The sequence below is a fragment of the Danio rerio genome, chromosome 10, assembly GCF_052040795.2.
Source record: "Danio rerio strain M-AB ecotype USA chromosome 10, GRCz13ab, whole genome shotgun sequence".
Lineage (NCBI taxonomy): Eukaryota > Metazoa > Chordata > Actinopteri > Cypriniformes > Danionidae > Danio > Danio rerio.
The window spans coordinates 8,750,893-8,772,329 of record NC_141030.1 but is presented as its reverse complement, the minus strand read 5'-3'; the positions used below and the strand labels follow the sequence as shown (position 1 = coordinate 8,772,329).

The window sequence follows — 21,437 nt, the reverse complement described above, 5'->3', positions numbered from 1 at the left end:
GACGAGTCTGGGCAGGACCGAGAGCCGCGCAAATGGCGGGAGCGATTGTTTACAAGTGTGGAGTCCCGTGAAGGAGCTCCGGATGGAAAGTTTTGTTTTGTGTTTACCTCATAGTTAAAGTTGTTGCACAACCGCCAGTTTCTGCCTCAAAATGAGCGAGTTTGAGTCACTTGTACAACCAGGAAGTGTTCAGGAAAAGCAAAACAGAAGCGAAGAAACTCGACACAGAGGAACATTTACACCTCACTGCCAGCTAGCGTTTCAGAAGTGTTAATGCAGACCAACAGAGACAGCGCGCAGAAGTATAAATGCACAGCAACGCGCGTTGCCTGCGACGTGAGTTACGCCGGTCACTTGACGCAGAAGTATAAACCAGGCTTTAGTATAGTGTATAGATCGTCATATTGGGGTGATATAAACACACATTTTTCAATTGGACCAATTGGATCGGTTTTCAGAGTGACCGCAACTTGACGTAGGAGTGCGGTCCCCCTGCCCACCAATATTGATTGACAGGCCCATTGATTGACGTCACCATATCCTCAGTTTGTTGATTCACGTCCACCATTTTCAGCGCAAGTCAAAGCGAAATCACTAAAGGAACATCCTTGCTCTATCTTTAGATGCCAGGGTCAATGAGCTCAACAAAAGATCAACATTCACCACATGATTGCTGTAATCGTAATCATTGGTTGTATCTTTAGGTAGGTTTGCAAACATGTGTACTTTTCATTGAGTCTACCTTAAACTTCAGCTATTTGCATTTCTCAAGGTCACAGAAGCTCCCTGTGATCTTAACTATGTGCAGCTGGAAAAGTGCATGCGCGTCATGTGTGCGTCTCTCCATTGGAAAAAAATAATAAACTTGCCTGCAGGTCGCACACCAGAAGTGCCGCTCTGCATTTTAGAATTTTTCTATTCTTGTTTACCCTGATAGAAACCTACGTTTAAAATTCTAAAATGCGTGGCGTGACGATTCGGGACACTTCATGTTTCTGCCATGCCACAGAGAGTGTCTGGTGTGCCGTGTCACAGCGCATTCGGTGCCTCAGTCAAGCTAGGCACTTTAAACTAGCACACAGTTGTCTGTAAAACTATACAAAGACACAAATAAATGTGCACTCTCTGCTTGGTCTGTGCCCGAGTCGTACATGTACAGCTGAATGCTGATCCTCACTCTTGCTCCTTCTCACAGTCTGTTTAAAACACAGAGCGGGTGAGCTCTTGGCTCCGCCCCCTTGTCACGTTGGGCGGGAAGCCGAAACTAATTTCCATGTGAAGCAACACGCCCCTAAAACAGCAAACTGTGTAAACGCCCCCAACATGACACTTTTGAACACATTATAACAAAAACATCTGAACTGTGTGTTGAACTGAACCTAAACTGGCACACTCAGAAAAACCATAATACTAATATAAAAAAGGGGTAAACAATGTGCCCTTTAAACAAGGATGCACGGTGGCGCAGTGCATAGCACGATCGCCTCACAGCAAGAAGGTCGCTGGTTCGAGCCTCGGCTGGGTCATTTGGCGTTTCTGTGTGGAGTTTTTACGTTCGCCCCGTGTTGGTGTTGGTTTCTTCTGGGTGCTCCGGTTTCCCCCACAAGTCCAAAGACACGCGGTACAGGTTAATTGGTTATGCTAAATTGTCTGTACTGTATGTGTGTAAATGAGTGTCTATGGATGTTTCCCAGTGATGGGTTGCAGCTGGAAGGGCACCCACTGCGTAAAACATATGCTGGATAAGTTGGCGATTAATTCTGCTGTGGCGACCCCAGATTAAAAAAGGGACTAAGCCGAAAAATAAACTTGTATTAAAGTAAAGTTAATGTTAAATGTAAAATTTGCAGCTCTGACAGATTTAATTGACTGAAAAATGGTTGCGCGTTCAGTATATGGATCACAAATGCCCACAACTTGCACTTTGTGATCATATCTCAGTTCTGTTCTGTTGATATGTGATCCAAATATTCGCAGCTAACAGAGGGAAAATATGACCGGTATGCTGCGTTCCTATGGAGACCCTAGAGTAGCTGCCATTACAGACCATTATTTTGTTGCCCGCCAGGTCTTTGCACAGGTCATGTGACTGAAAACTATCAATAGAGTCTCAAATGGACACGTTACAAATTCAATGCAATATTCTGCACTTCTAAAATGAAAATGCAAAACATTTAACAATTGTAGAAATCTTCTATTTCTACTTAATGTCAGCAAATTCATCACGTCTACCTCCTTTTGTAATTATAATGTAATAAAATACATTATCATAATAAGCACCCACTATTTGTTTGTTTGTTTGTTTTTAATGCAGATTTTTTAATGCTATTTTCTAACTACACATCATAACAAACATACAATACAGCTAAACAAAACAAAACAATTTGACATACAAATAAATAAGCATTCAAATTGAAACCAAAATAATTTTAAAAAGATAATAAATTAGTTCTGACTAAAAGACTTAATGTTTCCCAGAGATGGGTTGCAGCTGGAAGGGCATCCGCTGCGTAAAACATGTGCTGGATAAGTTGGCAGTTCATTCCGCTGTGGCGAACCCGGATTGGTAGGAGGACAAAGCCGAAAAGAAAGTCAATGAATGAATAAAAGACTAAATCATTTAATTGGTCTAAAAGAAAAAGGGAGATTATTCTAGTCAATAGGAGCTTTGTATTGTAAAGATCTAAAGCCACTTTTTGTTGTAATGATTGGAATCAATGAATTCTGTTGTATATGTCAAAGATAATAGGAGGAGGTAAATGGAAAAAATAAAAAAATAAAAAAACTGCTTTAAATAAAAAGGGCAACTAAAAAAAACACATTAAAAAAATACCAATGATAATGTCTACGATACTTAGCTTAAAGCAAATCAAGAGCACATCTTAAAACAAACCTATATAAAGATTTAAAGACAATGTTTAAAGTTATTGAATATCAGATGTATTGTTATAAATAATAACAGAATAATTATTGAGAAATCTATTTTGATCTTTTTGATGTTTCTGAAAAACAGTTAATAAAATGATAAAGAGAACCTAAACACAGATATGACTTTTTAACTATAAAATTCCATAAGAATTTTAAAGGATTTTTCAGTATCTAGCCAGAGACTAAGGGTGCTTTCACACCTACACTTTTGTTTCTGAACGTATCTCGTTTGCCCAGTTAGCGCGGTTCGTTTGGCATATGTGAACAGGGCAATCGCACTCTGTTCAGCGCCAAAGTAATCGCTCCGAGATCCCTTGAATGAGGTGGTCTCGGCTTGATTGAAACTAACCCTGGAGCGGTTCGATTGCAGTGAGAAAGCGATCCAATCCGAGCGCGGTTATATCACAGTGTTTTATGGATATGTAATTGGCATACAGCTATATGAAGAGAGAATTATGAGTAGGGCAGGAAGTTTCGCGAGTCTCCGGATGTGATGATCTCCCGGTAATATTGCGTCTCCCTCCCGGTCCTTAAATAGGCTATGTCGCGCACCCTCACCCCTCCCCACCGCGTCTCTCCTCAGACACGTCACGCGCACGCACCCTGTCAATCACCACCAAACCACCACCTCTCCTGACAGCTGAGCGGGACGCTGCAAAATAAACAAAACACTCTGACCAATGTAAGGAGAGTTTACTCGCACGTGACTTGTTTTAGCTCTTTTGGTCCGATTAGAAACTTTGCAGTGTGAAAGCGAACCGCACCAAGAGCAAAGAGCAACAATGTAACATTTGTAATCTCTGTTTCGGAACAACTGTATCGATACACAGGTGTGAAAGCACCCTTAGATATTTAAATTAGTCAACATTAGACAACTGTGACTCATCATCAAATATAATATCTATATCTACCGAGTGTAACCGCTGAAATTTTTTTAAAGAACGGCATACTGCAAGACTTCTTTTTATTAAGTACAAGTTTGTTTTTTAAACCATTCTTGAATTAAAGTAAAATCTAACTGCGAAGAAGAAATCTGACACTTATAAAGTTAACTTAAACTATTTAAAATAAATCTGTAAAGAAATAAAGCTGAAAATTGTATGTATAATTATATGATAAACTTATGAACTTAACAACTAATAAAAATTTAAAATGTTGCCTCGAAAAATAAAGATTAAGATGAAGTGCAGAAATGACGTAAAAATAAATAAATAAGTAAAATACTACAAATTATCTATTGATACCAATTAAAATACTAAAGCCAAGTAACCAAAATAGTAAAACTAAGTCAACGATATACTAAATATTAAATGTTTTACTTTAGCTTTTTTTAGTTAATTACATTGTCGCGTAAATTGGAACTAAACCTATATTAAACTAAATTTAAAAAGGCATTAGAAAATATTGCTAGTCTTTAATATAAAAATCACACAATACTTAACGCACAATGAGATACCCGACAGCACAATCTGCCATTTTGAAGAAAAATCCACCATTTTCTTTCCTGACATTAAACTGAAAAAAGCTTGGCTAAGAATCAAATTGGTACATCACGACTCAAGAACTGTGAGTCATCCTGCAGATCCTTAACTTATTTATTCTTTAAAAGCAGCAGTGTGTGTGTGTGACTCAGTGTGTGGTTTGGCGCGTGTGTGTGTCTGGATATAATCTTACCCAGCAATGGTACTTTGTTCTGCAGGAGCTCATAGTAGCCAGAGGTCAGGATGCCCACGGGGCTGCTGGGAGTGAATCGTCCCTCCTTCACCAGCCGTTCACACGTCTTCATCAGTGTGGCAGAGAACTGAGACGGGTCCACGCCGTAATCCCTCCAGCCCCCAACACCATCCGCAACACCTGAGACATGAAGAAAAGCAGAAAGACATCATCAAAAACAAGGCCCTGTTTCCACTTGATATTAACATTCCCTTTAATTAGAAGCAGTCGACATTACTTTATCAACCTGGAATTGATGTAATTTTAAAAATCTCATAGACGCTTGTGTTCAGATTTCGTTCAGGCCATTCTGTCTCATTTAATCTCACTTAACATTTCACAGGAGAGCTCAGCACAACACGAGCAAATGTCAATAAACAAATTAAACAAGCAAATATGATGCGGCGAATATAATACATGCGTTTTCATACAAAGCAGCCAAGCATGAACACAAAGTTCTGGTGCCGTTTCTCACAAAAAGTCCCATTAAGATCAGTCAGTAGATGTTTGAGTGTTCTTTACACTATAAAAAACATGAGTCTTTTTAAATTCGTTTTACATTACCTGTGAAATTACCAAAAAGGGTTTAAGTTCAAAATGTTTTAAAGGGCCATGAAACCTCCTCGTTTCAGCAGGGTGTTTTCAAACCTCTACTTTGGAAAAAACCAGAAAAGTGGGCGTGTCCAGCTCTGTTTAGGGGGGAGTGTCGGAGGAACTAAAGTGGGAGGGTGTGGGAGTGTCTATTTGGGCACGCGCGAGTTTCAGAGTCAAAATACACAGACAGGAGAAAGTGATGGTGTTTAATCTACATGGACATCTGTAGTCGAATTATTTGCCAAATTATTAAATCTTGGACTTTAAAGAGCCCATATTATACATGAAATAGGGTCATATCTTGGTTGTAAGGGTCTCCAACAACAGTCTAATATGCATGCAAGGTCAAAAAACACTTTCATGGTCTTATAATCTGCATTTATTTTTAGCTAATTATTCCAGCGACTCCTGTATGAATCGTCCAGTGATTCATTTGTTCCCAAACCCCTCTTTAGCGCGGAGCTAATCTGCGCTGATTGGACCGATGACAGTCTGTCGCGATTGGTCGACTGCCTTCGGTCAGAGAGGGAAATGGCCAATAGCTAATCAGCAATTTAAAAAGTAATCACAGTTCATACACGCTCGATAGTGTAGACGTGGATTTTAGCTGCCACACTATGGCGAGTGGATAGTGCCATGGATAACCGAACGAAGGAGACAGTCGTGTACTCGCCATACCACACACACACAAAAACACACACACACCTCCGGATGACAACGCTCCCGCTTCCGCCCGCACCCGCCAGGTTTTAGCCTGAGAACCCGCTCCGTTTTCTGCCCGCCGCGCCCGGTCCCGCTAGAGCGGAGAACACAACCAAAAATCACCCAGTATACAGTCCAGACAGCCAAGCTGTCTTCGCTCTCTCTCTCTCTCTCTCGCTCGCTCTCTTTCATACGCGCGCACTAACACACACACAAGCACCACGCAGACTCTCTCTTTCTAATTCGCATAGCAATATCCGTGATATTGCTAGACAGCCCGCTCCCGTCCCAAATTAAACCCGTTACCGACCGCTCCCGCGATTTATTCGGAAATTTATTCCCGCGGCTGTCCCCGCGCCAGATTTCTGCGGCGCGGGAATAAATTTCCGAATAAATCGCGGGAGCAGAACTCTAGCACGGAGCTCCATAAACAAACAGCACGCGTCGCGTTTTAAACGTGACTTTGCACGCGATAAGAGAATATAGCCAGTTAACCTGATACAGTACACGCGGTTACAAGTAACAAATCACAACTAAATACATTTGCAAGCTAGAGTAAACGAGGCAACAACTTTAATCGCACGTACTTACACTTGAGAAATGGAGGAAGAAACCCATCCTGACGTCCAGCAGTTACTCTTTACTGATCCTTCCTTTAACAAACTCAGATGAAGTATTCTTTGTAGCATGTAGCTTCCCGAAGTTTCCAACTGCTTGGTTATAATGCTGATGTTTCATCTTTGGGTAGAGACTCAATATAATGTCCATCTGCAGTGTGACTTCAATCGACCGGCATGTTTGTGTGCGTGTGTTTGTGGGTGTGCGTGTGTTTGTGGGTGTGTGTGTGTGTGTCTGGGTTTCTGCGTCAGAGGGCGGGGCCTCAGGTTTGAAATCTCCCGGGTTTGCGCGTACACGTGAATAACTTGGTTTCGTTCGTACGTCATGGCGAAACACCTAATGAGTCGGTATCAAGGCGACTCGTTTGAAGCACTATGAGTCGACTCTTTTATAGATGAATCAACCGTTTTAAACACTGTATTCTTACAGATTTAAGCCTTAGCTGGATACTTCACTTCACTTAGAGCTGTGTTACACACTACATGGAGGGGAATTTTCAAAAACCCATAATATGGGCTCTTTAACTGCAGTTTGGCTCTTTCATTTAGAGAATTCATTCATGCCCCTTGCAACAAACGAGATATTTGATTCAAGGAACTGCTCTAAGCGTGTATTTTTCATGCAATGTTTGATACCGCACGGCGAATGAGAGAAAAAAAGCCGTCCGCATTTCCCGGAAACTTAGATACACACGGCAGGTAGCGTAAGAAAGCCGCGTGTGTTATTCCGGTCACTAAATGAGGTTAAAAACCCTACACGAGGTTAAAGTTTGGTTGTGGTGCTAACATATTTGTACTCTGTGCAATAGTTAACTTAGTTCAATACGAGCAAACTAAATAAACAAAGAGTACTGGTCGCTCACTTACCAAATCTGTAGAGACAGGACAATCACCAGCAACTAGAGCAGCGTCTTTATTAAGAGAAGACTACAAGGGAATCCAGATCTCAGCGTTTGGAGATGAGAACAGCTCTCAGGTAAACAATAAACCTCCTTAGACACGTAAGTTATTGTTGTCGAGCGTCGCGTACACTGTTAATCCACACGTGACGCCAGCTGCGCTCTCACAGAGAGAAAATGAAAACAAAACTTAACGGCAGCAAACTATAAAAACAACACTTCACGCTTGTTTTGCCAACACAACGTGGCGTCTCTGTCGTGAAAACACTGTGATACTAATGAATATTAATGAAGTTGCACAATAGAGAGCACTGATTGGTTTGAACCAAGCCTTACTCATGCATTAATGCATCACACTGTAAGACGTAATAAGACACACTCTGGCACAGACGTCCAGTCTGCACGCTGGAATACAACGCTATTATGTCATGACCGTGACGCAGCTTCAAAAATTTGTTTCAAACCGGAAGTACGAATTTGCTTGAAATAACGCAAAAACAACCAATTTACACTTTTTAGTGAAATATAGGTGTCCTAATAGTGTTTTTAGCAGTGTGGGACACACATACGACTGTCAACAGCTCAAAAAATGTGTTTTGGTGTTTCGTGACCCTTTAAGGCCAGGACATGCCTAGTTGCTTTTTAATAAGTGTCTGTAAGGCCTGTTTGTTTGGTGTGCTTCTCTCGACAGGCTGATGTTGGAATGAGTTTGCCTGACTCAGTATGTGGAATTGGTGTCAGCCTTTGGTGAAAGACAGAGTTCTGATTGGCTGTACAGCTACGAATGTAACAAACAAAAACTGAAGTGACTAAACTAAACTACACACGTCAAGAATGAACGAAGAAGCTAGCTGTCATTCCATTTGAATTCTTAAATGTTGCAAAGTATATGGATTATCAGACATATCTGCACAAGCGAATCCATCTATGGTGAGCGAGAAATGGGGGAGGGGCGCTATACTAGTAATATTTATTGGATTTAACACAGGCCTACCGTATGTCACAAGGCTTTACAGGTCTATGTCACATTTTCTAGTCATATAAGTTTAAAATACATTTAAATTATGCCTTTAATAATGATTTTAACTTAGTTTACTACTAAAATGAGATTGAGTTTGTTTTTTGGTCATATCAGGATATAATATTGATATCATCTGGAAAGTGGAACATATTGGCATATGTTAGTTTTAGCTCATATGGCTCACCCCTAGCAAGAAGTAACGTGAATGGTACATGTGATAGAGTCCTGCTTTAATTACAGTTTGTATGTGTGCAGCACTAGTTTCGCTTTCCCTTTGTGAAATGATTATACTGACCACTGCCACCTGCAGGTATGGAAAGATACATCCACTCATGAGGGTGCAGAAGGTATAATTCTTGATTCAGTAAGTCGGCTGTCTTCCATTTGGTGTGCTAATAAATAGTTTCTTAACAGACAAGACCTGATGTGCCTGACATGAGGCAACAACCTAGTTGGTTTTCATCACCATTAGTTCTTCGACATTGGCTTGGTATGTCCCAGCATTTAGAACCTATTTAAAACTTTATTCAGCACAACTTTGACTCGTTTCCAATGAGTGGTTTAGTAGGGAACAGTTTGGTCCGCTTTTAAAGGGCTATGAAACCCCCTCGTTTCGGCAGGGTGTTTTCAGACCTCTACTTTGGAAAAAGTCAGAAAAGTGGGCGTGTCCAGCTCTGTTTAGGGGGGAGTGTCTGAGGAACTAAAGTGGGATGGTGTGGGAGTGTCTATTTGGGCACGCGCGAGTTTCAGTCAAAATACTCACACACAGGAGAAAGTGATGGTGTTTAACCTACATGTACATCTGTAGTGGAATTACTTGCCAAATTATTAAATGGTGGACTTTAACTGCAGTTTGGCTCTTTCATTTAGGGAATTCATTCATGCCCCTCGCGACAAACGAGATATTTGATTCGAGGATCTGCTCTAAGCGTGTATTTTTCATGCAATGTTTGATAGCGCACGGCGAATGAGAGAAAAATAAACCTCTGCATTTTCCGGAAACTTAGATGCACACGGCAGGTAGTGTCAGAAAGCCGCGTGTGTTATTCCGGTCACAAAATGTGGTTAAAAACCCTACACGTGGTTAAAGTTTGGTTGTGGTCCTAACATGTTACGGTGCAATAGTTAACTTAGTTCGATACGAACAAACTGAATAAACAAAGAGCACTGGTCGCTCACTTACCAAATCTGTAGAGACAGGACAATCACCAGCAACTAGAGCCGCGTCTTTATGAAGAGAATACTACAAGCGATTCCAGATCTCAGCGTTTGCAGATGAGAACAGCTCTCAGGTAAACAATAATCCTCCTAGACACGCAAGTTATTGTTGTCGAGCGTCGCGTACACTGTTAATCCACACGTGAGTCTGAGCTCTCACAGAGAGAGAAAAAGAAAACGAAACTTAACGGCAGCAAACTATAAAAGCAACACTTCACGCTTGTTTTGCCAACACAACGTGGCGTCTATGTCGTGTGAACACAGTAATGAATATTAATGAAGTTGCACAATAGAGCGCGCTGATTGGTTTGAACCAAGCCTTACTCATGCATTAATGCAACACACTGTAAGACGTAATAAGACTCACTTTGGCACAGAAGCCCAGTCTGCAGGCTGGAATACAACGCTATTATGTCATGACCGTGACGCAGCTTCAAAAATTCGTTTCAAACAGGAAGTACGAATTTGCTTGAAATAACGCAAAAACAACCAATTTACGCTTTTTAGTGAAATATAGGTGTCTTAATAGTGTTTTTAGCAGTGTGGGACACATATACAACTGTCAACAGCTCAAAAAATGTGTTTTGGTGTTTCGTGACCCTTTAAGGCCGTCAAAGGGTACCTAAAAGCGAACCAAACGGTACCACTATTTGGGTATGCTTTGCAAAGGGTACCTAGCACAGCAAAAGGGTACCAAAATGGAGAGTTAGATGCGCAGCTGAACACTATTGGTTTACAGAGTCACAAGCAGGAGAATGAAACAAAGAAACCACCATTCTAAAAAACACAGCCAAGACAGTCCATCATAATCCTACATACGGTTGACCCGAGCTCAAACAAACCATGTCATTGTATTGATGAAGTCACAAAACCAAAAAAAAAACTCTGCCGTGTCCTGTTTTTTTTTTTTTTTTTTAACAAGGCCGTCTAAAAGTGCGAGCAGTTTGCTCCAGCGAGCTCGCGATCGCTCATGTGTGCGTCTGTTTTTTAAATAACAAACTCGTTGATCTGATGATAAGGTGAGCATTATTATTGAAGTCTTTTTACATCTGATCCTTTCAGAAACGGACAAACATGAGAGTTAAGTGTGAAAACAACAAAGGAGAAACACGAAAAAACAAAGCCTTTTGACTATTATGAACTGAAAAGTGGAATTACTTTCTAACAAAGATTATATATGCTGGTGAAGATTAAAGATACAGATAAGAGGTTTGCACTGACTGGGCTGTTTTTGTGTTGTTTTTTAACCCAAATAAAGCTTAAAAGTGTGCTGTGTGTAGTTTTTCTGGAATTGGTAACATATCGGACACTGTAAGGGTTTGTATATGTTCACATATGTCACATTTATTTATTTTATTTAAATCGCAGATGTTGCAATAGGCTATTTCACACTATCAATGGTCTGCAGTTATAATCAAATCATGTTCATAGAAAGGTTAGTAATGAACATGTATACTCAAGCATTTATGTGTATAAAGAATCTGCTTTATGGGAAGTGCTTCTAATATGATATGTGAACGATCCGTACAGCTTTACTTTGAGGGTGCCCTCTGTACCCCTTAGGCAATGGAAATGCAAGGCTGATAATGGTGACCCGTACCATACTGTACTGAACCAGTCAGTGGAAGCGAGCCATTATTTATCAGACTGGTGACAATGCATTTTATTTCTAGGTGTGAACAGGACCTAATCCTAAATACCAATAGCTTTAAAACCTAAATTCTACTAAAGAGAGGAAAAAGGAAAAAAAATAGATGCCAATTTTGACACCGCAGAGAAAGATGGCATCTGCCGCCAAACATAATGATGTACCGACTGACTGGTTATTGTGATGGTAATGCAACATGACCTTCTGCTACAGCAAGTCTGATGACTTCATTGAACAAAGACGAGGCAAGATGTATCATTTGTGAACCCCTTCAAATTAGCAACATGAAAAATGTACTCATATTTGCTGTAAGACTTTAAAAGAAATGATAAGCAACATGTAAATGTTAGTTGTGTTGGTAGAAATACAAGAAAAAAAATAGTATTTATTTGCAAAATGCAGTATTTTTAGACAAATAAAATATTGTAGTAAAGGTTGACTTCTTTTCAAACTAATATCTTTAGAATGTCTCAAAGTCCATTAAAAGTTTAATTGCCACCAACTGTTTTAAACATTAGCTACACAGCAGGCTATAAACTAATTTAAGGATTTAAGTGGACATTCTTAAATGGTGATATATTCTAAATCAATCAAATGAAGTAACTTAAAACAAAGCCAAGATTTTAATAAATTTTATTGATGTTTTATTGGTGATAACATTTATTTTTTTTAATTAATTGCATAATTAGCAGAAAGTGATATTATACTGAATCACAACAAAGTTTACTTCTGCTATTTGATGCCACAACCAGAAAGGCTGGTGGATGAACATTGATGTCAGACTCAAACCTTTATTCCAAATGTTTGCATTTCATTTCTGAAAATGATTTGACAATATTTACTACAGGTAAAAAAGGCTAAGGGGAAACAGCTCTTAGAGGCAACACCCATCTGTTTACACCAGCACGCAACTGAAAGCAGATTCTCCACCGCTGTCATCTACATGCCAGCATTACTGCACGAAGGTGTGACTTTTTGTGATATGCGGATCCATACTCATTTACAAGGAGTACTCCACTTTTGAGAAAAGGCTCATTTAACAACTCCTCCTGAGTTTACCTATTTTTTATCCATTCCGCATATCTCTGGGTCTGGTTCAAGATCTTTTAGCTTAGCATAAATCATTGAATCGGATTAGACCATAAGCAACTCTCTCAAAATGACAGGAGTTTTAATAATTTTCCAATTTAAGGCTGGAGTCCTTTGTGGTTTCATTTTGTAATAAGTAGGTACACACCGAATCTGTGCGTGCAAAAATCCACAGATTTTTAGCTCATCATTGAGCCTATTTATTTACATCTGTAAAAGTGTGTAAATGTACATTTATTCTGTTTTTTTTTGTAATTTCAGTAATATTATTGACAAATTTTGAAGTGTTCATTTGATTCATATACAATGCAGTTTGTAAAGTAATATTTTCTGTCATTTAGTAGAGATATTATGTGAGAGTCTTGCTTTGTTTACCAAACAAGTGGATCTAAATGGATTTGCATTTTAAACATTAAAAAAAAACTACTATTTTTCATTTCATGTATTCATTTTTAGTTATGATACCCAAAAATAATTCTCCATAAATCCGCAGATTTTTTTATTAAGTCTCCACAGAAATAGCAAAAAAGTCCCTATTTTAGCCTGAATTAGATTTAACTGAAAAAAAAAATTACCTGTTAATATTAGCATGATCATTATGTAATTAAATATTTTTTAAATGCTAATAATAAAGTTTACCTCTATAATTTCTGCAAAATCGCTAAACATTGACATTGTAAACATAAAAAAAAAATTGACATTTTAAACACTGTTTTTATGCGTTTCTCCTTTTCGTTCTTTTGCACGTTATAACCCTTTTAATTTTGTGTAATCTAATAAACATTCCTTGTTCCATAAAATTACATCAATTGATCACATAAACATTAGCTACGTTTCAATCCACCTATTTTTATGAGCCATTTTTTATATTCACATAAAAAAATCAGTTGATAAAAACGCCAAGACGCGCAAAAATTATGATAAATGCACATAACTGAGTAGGATAAACTTTTTATTCGATATGAAGAGATAAACTATGATGGAAACCAATTTCAGTATACCGTTAAAAAGGTCATGTGATTTTGTAATAAAGGATCATGTGATGATAAAAATGTGTCAATGGACAAACCAGCAGGCTGAGCACACTGTAAAATACCTGAAACGTTGTTTTGGTCATTCTAAAACACTTTTACCAATTTCTTGCACGTCTTTTATGCAATGTTTCAGTTTTACGCATAAATTTAATTTGCGTTTTTTGGATGGAAACATAACTACTGATATATGAACACAATAAAAACAAACCACTTTCTAACCAAGCACAACAAAATCTACCACAACTGCTAAATCTGAAACCTTTACACAAGCTATCTAATTAGGAACACAATTGTTGGTTAACAGGAAAAAACAAACATCTGCAAAAACTATTAAAGGGCAAGATATAAGTCAGATGCCAATCCTCACCATTTCTAATCATGGCTAGATAAAGAACGTTTTCTGGTTGTGACAAACATATCTCTGAGAACTCTTGGAAAAGTGTTTCAATGAGCAACTTGCATCCAACTGCTAATGTAATTTCAATGGTTCACAATCTCCTGAAAATAGACTACTGCATCAATAAGGACACCACTTGAACCTTCTAGCCGTTTCTTCCTGTTTCTTAAGACCTGCTCCTTAAACTAATTAGAGTGGATAGTGAAGATCACCTACTGACCTTCATAGTAGATCAGCACAGAAGTTCACCAGACTCAGTAGACCAATATTTCAAAAGTGTAAGTATATAAGGGAAGACAATGCAACCAGTCAGTCATTATTGCTAAATAAACAGTCATGAGTGATCTCATGATGATTATATACACTTGTGGCTGGGCTAGAAAAACGTTTTTTTTTTACAACTGAAATTTTTAGAGAAACCAAACCAACCCACTACAAGGTGAACAAAAATATTACACTTTAATTTGAAGAATAAAGTAATAGAAAAATCAAACAGAAAGACAATGTTATAAAGAAAGTGTACTACTTGCATGTGGGAAAGAATTTCTGTCAGAGGAGGCATTGAAGTTTAAACTGAATAAAAATGAGAACTTGATTACATCTTGTTTGTCCATCTTTGATCAGAAGAAGGTTTTCTATTAAACTGGGTTATGTAGTTTCTCACAAGAAATTATACAGTTAAAAGAAAATAGAAGGAAAAATATAAATAAGACAAAACAAAAACAAGAAAGCAGGCTGGTGGCTAAACATGCAAATACAATTACTTGGCATTAAAATTAATGGAGAACAATAGAGGGAAAATAAAGGAGATTTGCACTGGATTAGGAGTTAGTTCTGAATTAAAAAGAAACTAATCATCACTTTAGACAAATAGAGGAAAGAGGAAAAACAAGGTGTTTATGATTTTTAAATATAGCTCTAAAATAAGACTACAGAATTAATTGTCTTGATGCACTTTTTATATTTGTGAAACTAAATAGACAGTAGGCATGGACTGGAATAAGATTCTCACTGTATGATAACCTTGGATAATATCACAGTTTCGCTGTATTGTGAACACTGCTCTAAAATATATTATTTTTATATATGTCTGGGTAAAAAACAATGTTTTCCCCTTTAGAACACAAAATATTTTACTTTGAGAAATGTTTAAAATATTGTGGTGCAGTGAACATGTCAGGCTAAATAAATCGAATGAATCACTGACTTTTGCAGTCTTCATTGGTTTCATAAACCCTGATTTCTTTACAATAAAAAAAAAAATGTCAATAAAAAATCTTACATATACTGTAGCAACAGAATAGTAGAACATTTTGGCGGTTTTAAAACCTTGACTTTTCCAACCTGCAGTATACCTTTAACGCGGTTATCGTCCCATGCCTAATAGACAGTTACCCAAAATGTATATTCTCTCAATATTTACTCAAACTTGATGTGTTCCAAACATGAGGGGCTTTTTTATACAAAAGAAGATATTTTGGTGAATGTTGGATACATGTAACCATTGACTTATACAGTATTTTTTTTTCCATGGATGTAATTACATGTTTCCAAAAATTTTTTTGTGTTTAACAGAACAACAACAACACCAACAAAACTCAGCCTGGTTTGATACAAGTCAAAGGTTCAAAGGTGAGTAAATAGTAGCTAAATCTTTGGGTAAACTGTTTTTCGCTTTAAAGCACAATCCACGTTAGGTTTTTTTTTTTACAGAAAATTCCATGAAGAATCTCACTATGTGTGAATGAAGCATATAGACATGTTTATCTCTGCTTACGTCTCACAACTGTAAAAGAGTAGTTTTGAATTTCTCCATCATTTTTCAACTTAATTGTGTCACTTTTGCAGTGTTTGATTTTAGAGCATTCTCTCTTTAAAGCTATTAAAGACACAGGAAAATAAAAGATACAAGGCTATCTCTGATTCCATATACAGTGCTCAACATATACGAGTTCACCCCTTGCAAATTTCTCATTTTAATTATGATTCGCTTAAGGAAGCTTTACAATATTATATTTGCTTAAAATATTGTGGAAATATTTTGCATGAATTTCAATGTATTATCTTTCTATTTCTAAAGCTTTTCGGTGACTAACATTATTTTAATAAATATATGCATTTAATAAATATGTTGTTTAAATGCACCAAAATGCATTGCCCATATTCACTAAGAAATTAATACAAATATTCATCTTTAAAATGGGGTGTACTCATACGCTGAGCACTGTAATCTAAGTTTAAAAAGTTGTGATTAATTTGTTGTTATGTTTTGTTCTTGGCTTAAAACACATTTTAAAAATCCCTATGAAAAAAAATTCTACAGAGCATAAAGCCAGGCACAAATGCAAATTTCTGTCCTGGAAGAGAACCAGTAGGTTTTGCAATACCATTTTATTTAGAAAATGCAAAAGGCAAACATAAAGTGGATTAATAGTGATCAGTAACCGGTTTGGCGTCATAAGTAAATAGTTACCGGTTTTGGCGTATTTTTAATAATCATAACCATAGTGTAACTGTGATGCTGAACAGCTGGTCTGCCGCTTACGTGCTCAGTCTGAAACAAAAGCCGGTGAAGCTTCATCGTAGCACGTGAACGAACTCATCGTTTTCTTGCATTGTGGTAATACGACAACGCTGTACAGGATCTTTCCGAGTTTTCCAAATGAAAACTATTGGATATAATTTTAGAAGTTGTACCTTGGATTATAGAAAGAGAAATGTTTCTAAGGGTCAACGTGAGGACAATGAGTCCGCGCCTGTATGTGTCGCTGGAACGACAACGTGATTAAACAACATGGCCGCCTCCATGCTCAACCATTCTGACCTTTACTAACAGCTCTTACAACAGTAACAAATGAGTACTTACTACTGCAACATTATACAATATATTGTAATTATACATGTGTATGCATTTAGCAAGTGTATTCCCTTTAACAGACCGATTTACTTAAACAATAAAAATTGACGCGTAAATCGCGTTAAACTGCTACTAAAACGAGTAAAGTGCAAATTTTAAACAACAACACATGGCATTAACGTCATTGATATACGCGCTTTCGAGGTTTGACGTTGAAATAATTCCAGTTTCTGCCACTAATAGAACTTTGGGGTTCATCGTGGCATCTTTCTAGGTGAAAGGTCAACATGGATTACCAAAGCTCGTTTAACGTTAAATTGCCGTTTTATACACATTATACGACACACAACGAGTCGCCTAGTTACTGAGTTCTAAACCCAAGCATGTTAAATGCAGGAAAGCGATCACAATGTTCAGAAAGAGGGAGGTTATTTCAGGTGAGGGCTGGACTGAACGTCCCTCACACCCCCAACATCAACAAATGAGTGCTGACATTAACCCATGAAGGTCATTTTCATAGTTAAAAGTCCCTAAAAGAACAAAACATCCCAGAGCTTTCATTTTCGACATGAATCTCGCTGATTTCCACTCACTCACCCAAGACATCCGCGGACTTGTGTCGGGCGATGAAGCAGGCATCATCCCCGTAGCACATGCCTTTCTTCAGGATCCCCTTCCGAAAGTCCTTTCCGAAGCCGCAGCTGGCCGTGATCAGACTATAGTCTCTGCCGTCCGTTTGCGAGAGTCCGCCCAGGACAGCCCTGGCAACGATCCTGCCATAAGAAAGTACCGATAACATCCCCTCTGCCGGTGTACGGTAAGCGTGTACCTGCCGAGCCCGTCTACGATCCGCGCGAGGGTGCACAACCTGAGGCTCTTTGCACCAACATTCGCCGCAGATCAACCGCACGAGCCAAAACAAGTGATCCTAGAGTCCCTTCTAAATGGCGGACGATGGAAATATATGGCTGTTTTTTAAGTCTTGGTGGATTTCACAGACGAAGTTCCTCCAGAACACTCCATCCTATCTAACATCCTCCCGCGGACTTGCTCACATTCCCGTCGGTCACCAGCGCCCGTGTTCCGCACATACGGGCTCTGCTGAGCTCACGTGACGCGCTGATGTCAGAGCGTAGTGGAAACCTGAAGACGTAGTGGAAGAACATGTGCTGGAGCGTTTTGAACTGGACATTGATACTTTTGCGAAGGAGCATCTGATGTAGCGTTTGTTTATTTTTTCCATTGCATGCGGTATGAAGCTATTCTTGACTGAGACACTTCAGTAAGATGAAACTGAACGTTAACCTGCTTTGAAGTTGTCCTGTACAGCAACTGAACGTTTTAATTGAATAATACTTTGACGTTGTGTCTCGGTAGGGCTGTTATTCATTCATTCATTCATTCATTCATTTTCCTTCGACTAAGTCCCTTTATATCAGGGTCGCCACAGCGAAATGAACCTCCAACTTATCCAGCATATGTTTTACACAGCAGATGCCCTTCCGGCAGCAACTCAGTACTGGGAAACACACACTCATACACTACAGGCAATTTAGCTTATTCAATTCACCTATAGCACATGTCTTTGGACTGTGGAAGAAAAGGAAGGAAACCCTGGAGGAAAGCCACACGAACATGGGGAGAACATACAAAACTCTACACAGAAACACTATCTGACCCAGCCGGGACTCAAACAAGCAACCTTCTTGCTATGAGGCGACAGTGCTAACCACTGAGCCACTTGTTGCCCGAGGATTGCTTGTCATCGATAATTAAAATTGAGTAAAGTAAAACAAAAAACATTGAGTTAACTGAATAAACATTTTGAGAATTTTAATATGGGCTTTTAATATTTTTCTGCTTCTGGTAGTACCTAGAATAGCAAAGTCGAGTAAAGGAGGTAGAGCCTTCTCATTTATGGCTCCTAAACTTTGGAATAGCCTTCCTGATAATGTCGAAGGCTCAGACACACTCTCGCAGTTCAAAACTAGATTAAAGACCTAGCTTTTTTTTAGCAAAGCAAACACTTATCACTTAGCAGTTTGATATATGAATGTGCTCCACACAGGGTTTTGCATCTTGTTTATATACACTATGAACAGCAGCTACGCTAGTTGATCTCTTTATTTTCTATTTCCACCTGGGGATACTCATCCCGAGGTCCTCAGACTATGCAGCGCACTGATTCGATCCAAGACCAGCGATGAGATGATCCCAAGGTTCCATAATCCTGGAGCAGGCCGTATCCTGAGCAGCTGCTGTGGTGGTCATGGAGGAGTGGAGAGCTTGAGACTGATTCCTGTGACGTTCCAGGGACAGATGAGTCTTCGCTGAGGTCCAGAATTCTCCAGCCTCCAGCACCTTGACTGCAAGTCTGCACAAGAAGTTTGACCATAGAAGAAATGGTTGTGCCCAACTGAACCTGGTTTCTCTTGAATTTTTTTAATTTCTTCACTTTCGCTAAATTTTGAATATTTTCCCCGCCGCTGTCGCCACTGACTTGAATGGTTCGGCACCTGTAGAGCTGCGCATCGATGGATTTGCTCTTCAGTGTTTGAACTCTCAGTAGTGATTATTAAACCACACTGAACTGAACTTAAACATTGAAAACTGGACTAACTCTGTTTTAATTTACTATGATTTTCTATGTGAAGCTGCTTTGACACTAACTACATTGTAAAAGTGCTATAGAAATAAAGGTGAATTGAATTAATATGTAACTGGATTTAGACCTACTGGATGCTGCCATTTAAAGCATTTTCTTTTCTTTCAGAAAATTAAAGTTGGTTTGAATGACAATTTTTCTTTTTTAGTGACTGAAAATGAGTTATTCTGCCTTTATATAATGGGGTATATGCAAAAGAAATATACATTTTTAGTAATCTGGGAAAAGCATATTCGATTAACTGTATGCCGTTACAAAATCGGCAAGTTTAAGTTTAAGTGATATACAATATAAAGTGGGTCTCAGAGTGTACAAGCAGGACTGCATTTAATTACATTTTTCCCTGTCATGTCTTTAAAATATGGACGTTTATTTTACCCCAGTAAATTCAATGTAGTTTCTCCACTAGCCTGCTGATCCTGACAGCAAACGAAATCAACGATGAAGTCTATTTAACTGGTTGTATTTTAATTACAACATCAATGCTGTAAAAAAAAAATATTGAAAAAAATCACAATAACCGTTTACCAGAAGTGAATCATTATGGTAAGAAACACTAGCTCTGCATGTTTCCCATTAGCACTTCTTGTGTGTATAGCCTCTTGTTGTTGAATCACTGAACACCGCCTCAATAGTAAGTTGCTTTGATCTAGAGCATCTGTAAATGTAAATTTAAATTTCAACAAATCTTGATTTATTGACTTTTTGAACTTAAAATGTTGGTATTGTAAAGTTAGTATAAACATGTCTGAAAATAGACTTGTTCTAAATTAAAAATATTTTTTCATTATTATTATTTAAAATAAAAATGCTTTTTAGCCATTTTTGTCGCGTGTGTGTTTGTTCGTTTGTTCTTATGTCAGCTATTCGCAAGAATATATAATTGAGTTTTGGGTAGTTTGACTCAAAAATAAAATGCTAAATAAAGTAATATTTGTTTAAAGCATAATTATAATAAAAACAACCAAAAAGCCCTGACAACATTTGCTAAATTATAATGTAAAAAATAAAATATGAAAATAAATTCAAACTTTTAATAAAAAACAAAATAAATCACTGATTGGAGATTTGTGCATTTATTGTTATACATATTTAATATTTTAATTGTTATTTAAAAATATATTAGTATTTCATTTATACAATTACTGGATGTTTTTTATATAGCAGTCTTTTGTGTAGCAGTTATTATTATTATTATTATTATTAAAACATATTTGCCACAATAAAAATGGTTGAATGTCCTGCACCTTCCCACAATGCATTTCACTTCCTGGATACAGCTGAAAGCGCGCTGTAACCAAGCATGGCGGTGTTCTGTTATCTTGTTATTCTGATATATTTACAAACCTCGCTCTACACCGAAGACACGAACACAACACAAAATATTAATATAACACTCGAAGACTTAAACCACACGTCAAATTATCGAGATGAAATGCTTAACATCACGGAGCTGGGAGTCAGTCCTACTGCAGCAGATTTACCCGCTCCGACTGACAGGACTCCCGAATACGTGACCGGATTACCGGATCTAAACGAGTCCCCGAAGAGCCCGATCCCTGATTCCCCGCAAGCCACCGCAGCGCCTATTCCCGTGTCCGGTGTCCCGCCGGTCCCCGTCACTGAAGGTAAGAGTGCGGAAAAACTGATCCGAGTTGTCAAATGAATGTCAATATCAATAGGGTAAACAACAGCATAGTAATAACATAAGAATTGTAACAATTATTTTTATTACAAGTTTAAATACGCAAATGAGGCATTAGATGTCAGCCCTGATTGATTCTGTATTCAGTCTGTTTACTGTATAGGTAGGTAGGTAGGTACTTTATTTATACCCGAAGGTAGATTTGATTTGCAGTCAAGAGTCCTCATCTCACAACAGTGCCACACAAAGCAACTCACACAGTAACAACAACAAATGCACATTAAAACATAAAACGTAAACAAAAAGAATAAATAAATAAACACTTTAAGTGCCCCCCCCCCCCCCCCCCCCAAGTAAATATTTAAAATGATTTAAAATATACAGGTCACTGAAACATCTCTGCTTAAGTC

General features: G+C 38.2%; 2 protein-coding genes across 5 annotated transcripts in view; one reads left to right on the top strand and one right to left on the bottom strand.

The window, feature by feature from the left end:
- Positions 1 to 17,781, bottom strand: part of pptc7b (protein phosphatase targeting COQ7 b) — a 34,067-nt gene extending 16,286 nt beyond the window's left edge. For all 3 annotated transcript variants that reach the window (XR_015500770.1, XR_015500769.1, XM_087270159.1), the window contains exons 1-2: positions 17,315 to 17,781; positions 4,603 to 4,782 (exon numbers count right to left, since the gene is read on the bottom strand). Coding sequence is in view for 1 of the 3 variants with exons in the window: in XM_087270159.1 (XP_087126285.1) it covers positions 4,603 to 4,782; positions 17,315 to 17,516 (382 nt within the window). In the remaining 2 variants the exon portion in view is untranslated. The remainder of the gene's footprint in view (positions 1 to 4,602; positions 4,783 to 17,314) is intronic.
- tctn1 (tectonic family member 1) overlaps positions 1 to 21,437 on the top strand; it is an 845,382-nt gene that overhangs the window by 805,995 nt on the left and 17,950 nt on the right. The window contains exon 1 of one of the 2 annotated variants that reach the window (XM_087270135.1): positions 20,655 to 21,010. The exons of the other annotated variant lie outside the window; for it this stretch is intronic. Coding sequence (XP_087126261.1) covers positions 20,686 to 21,010 — 325 coding nt within the window. The 5' untranslated portion in view covers positions 20,655 to 20,685. Of the gene's footprint in view, positions 1 to 20,654; positions 21,011 to 21,437 lie in introns of those variants that run through there. 2 annotated transcript variants of the gene reach the window in all.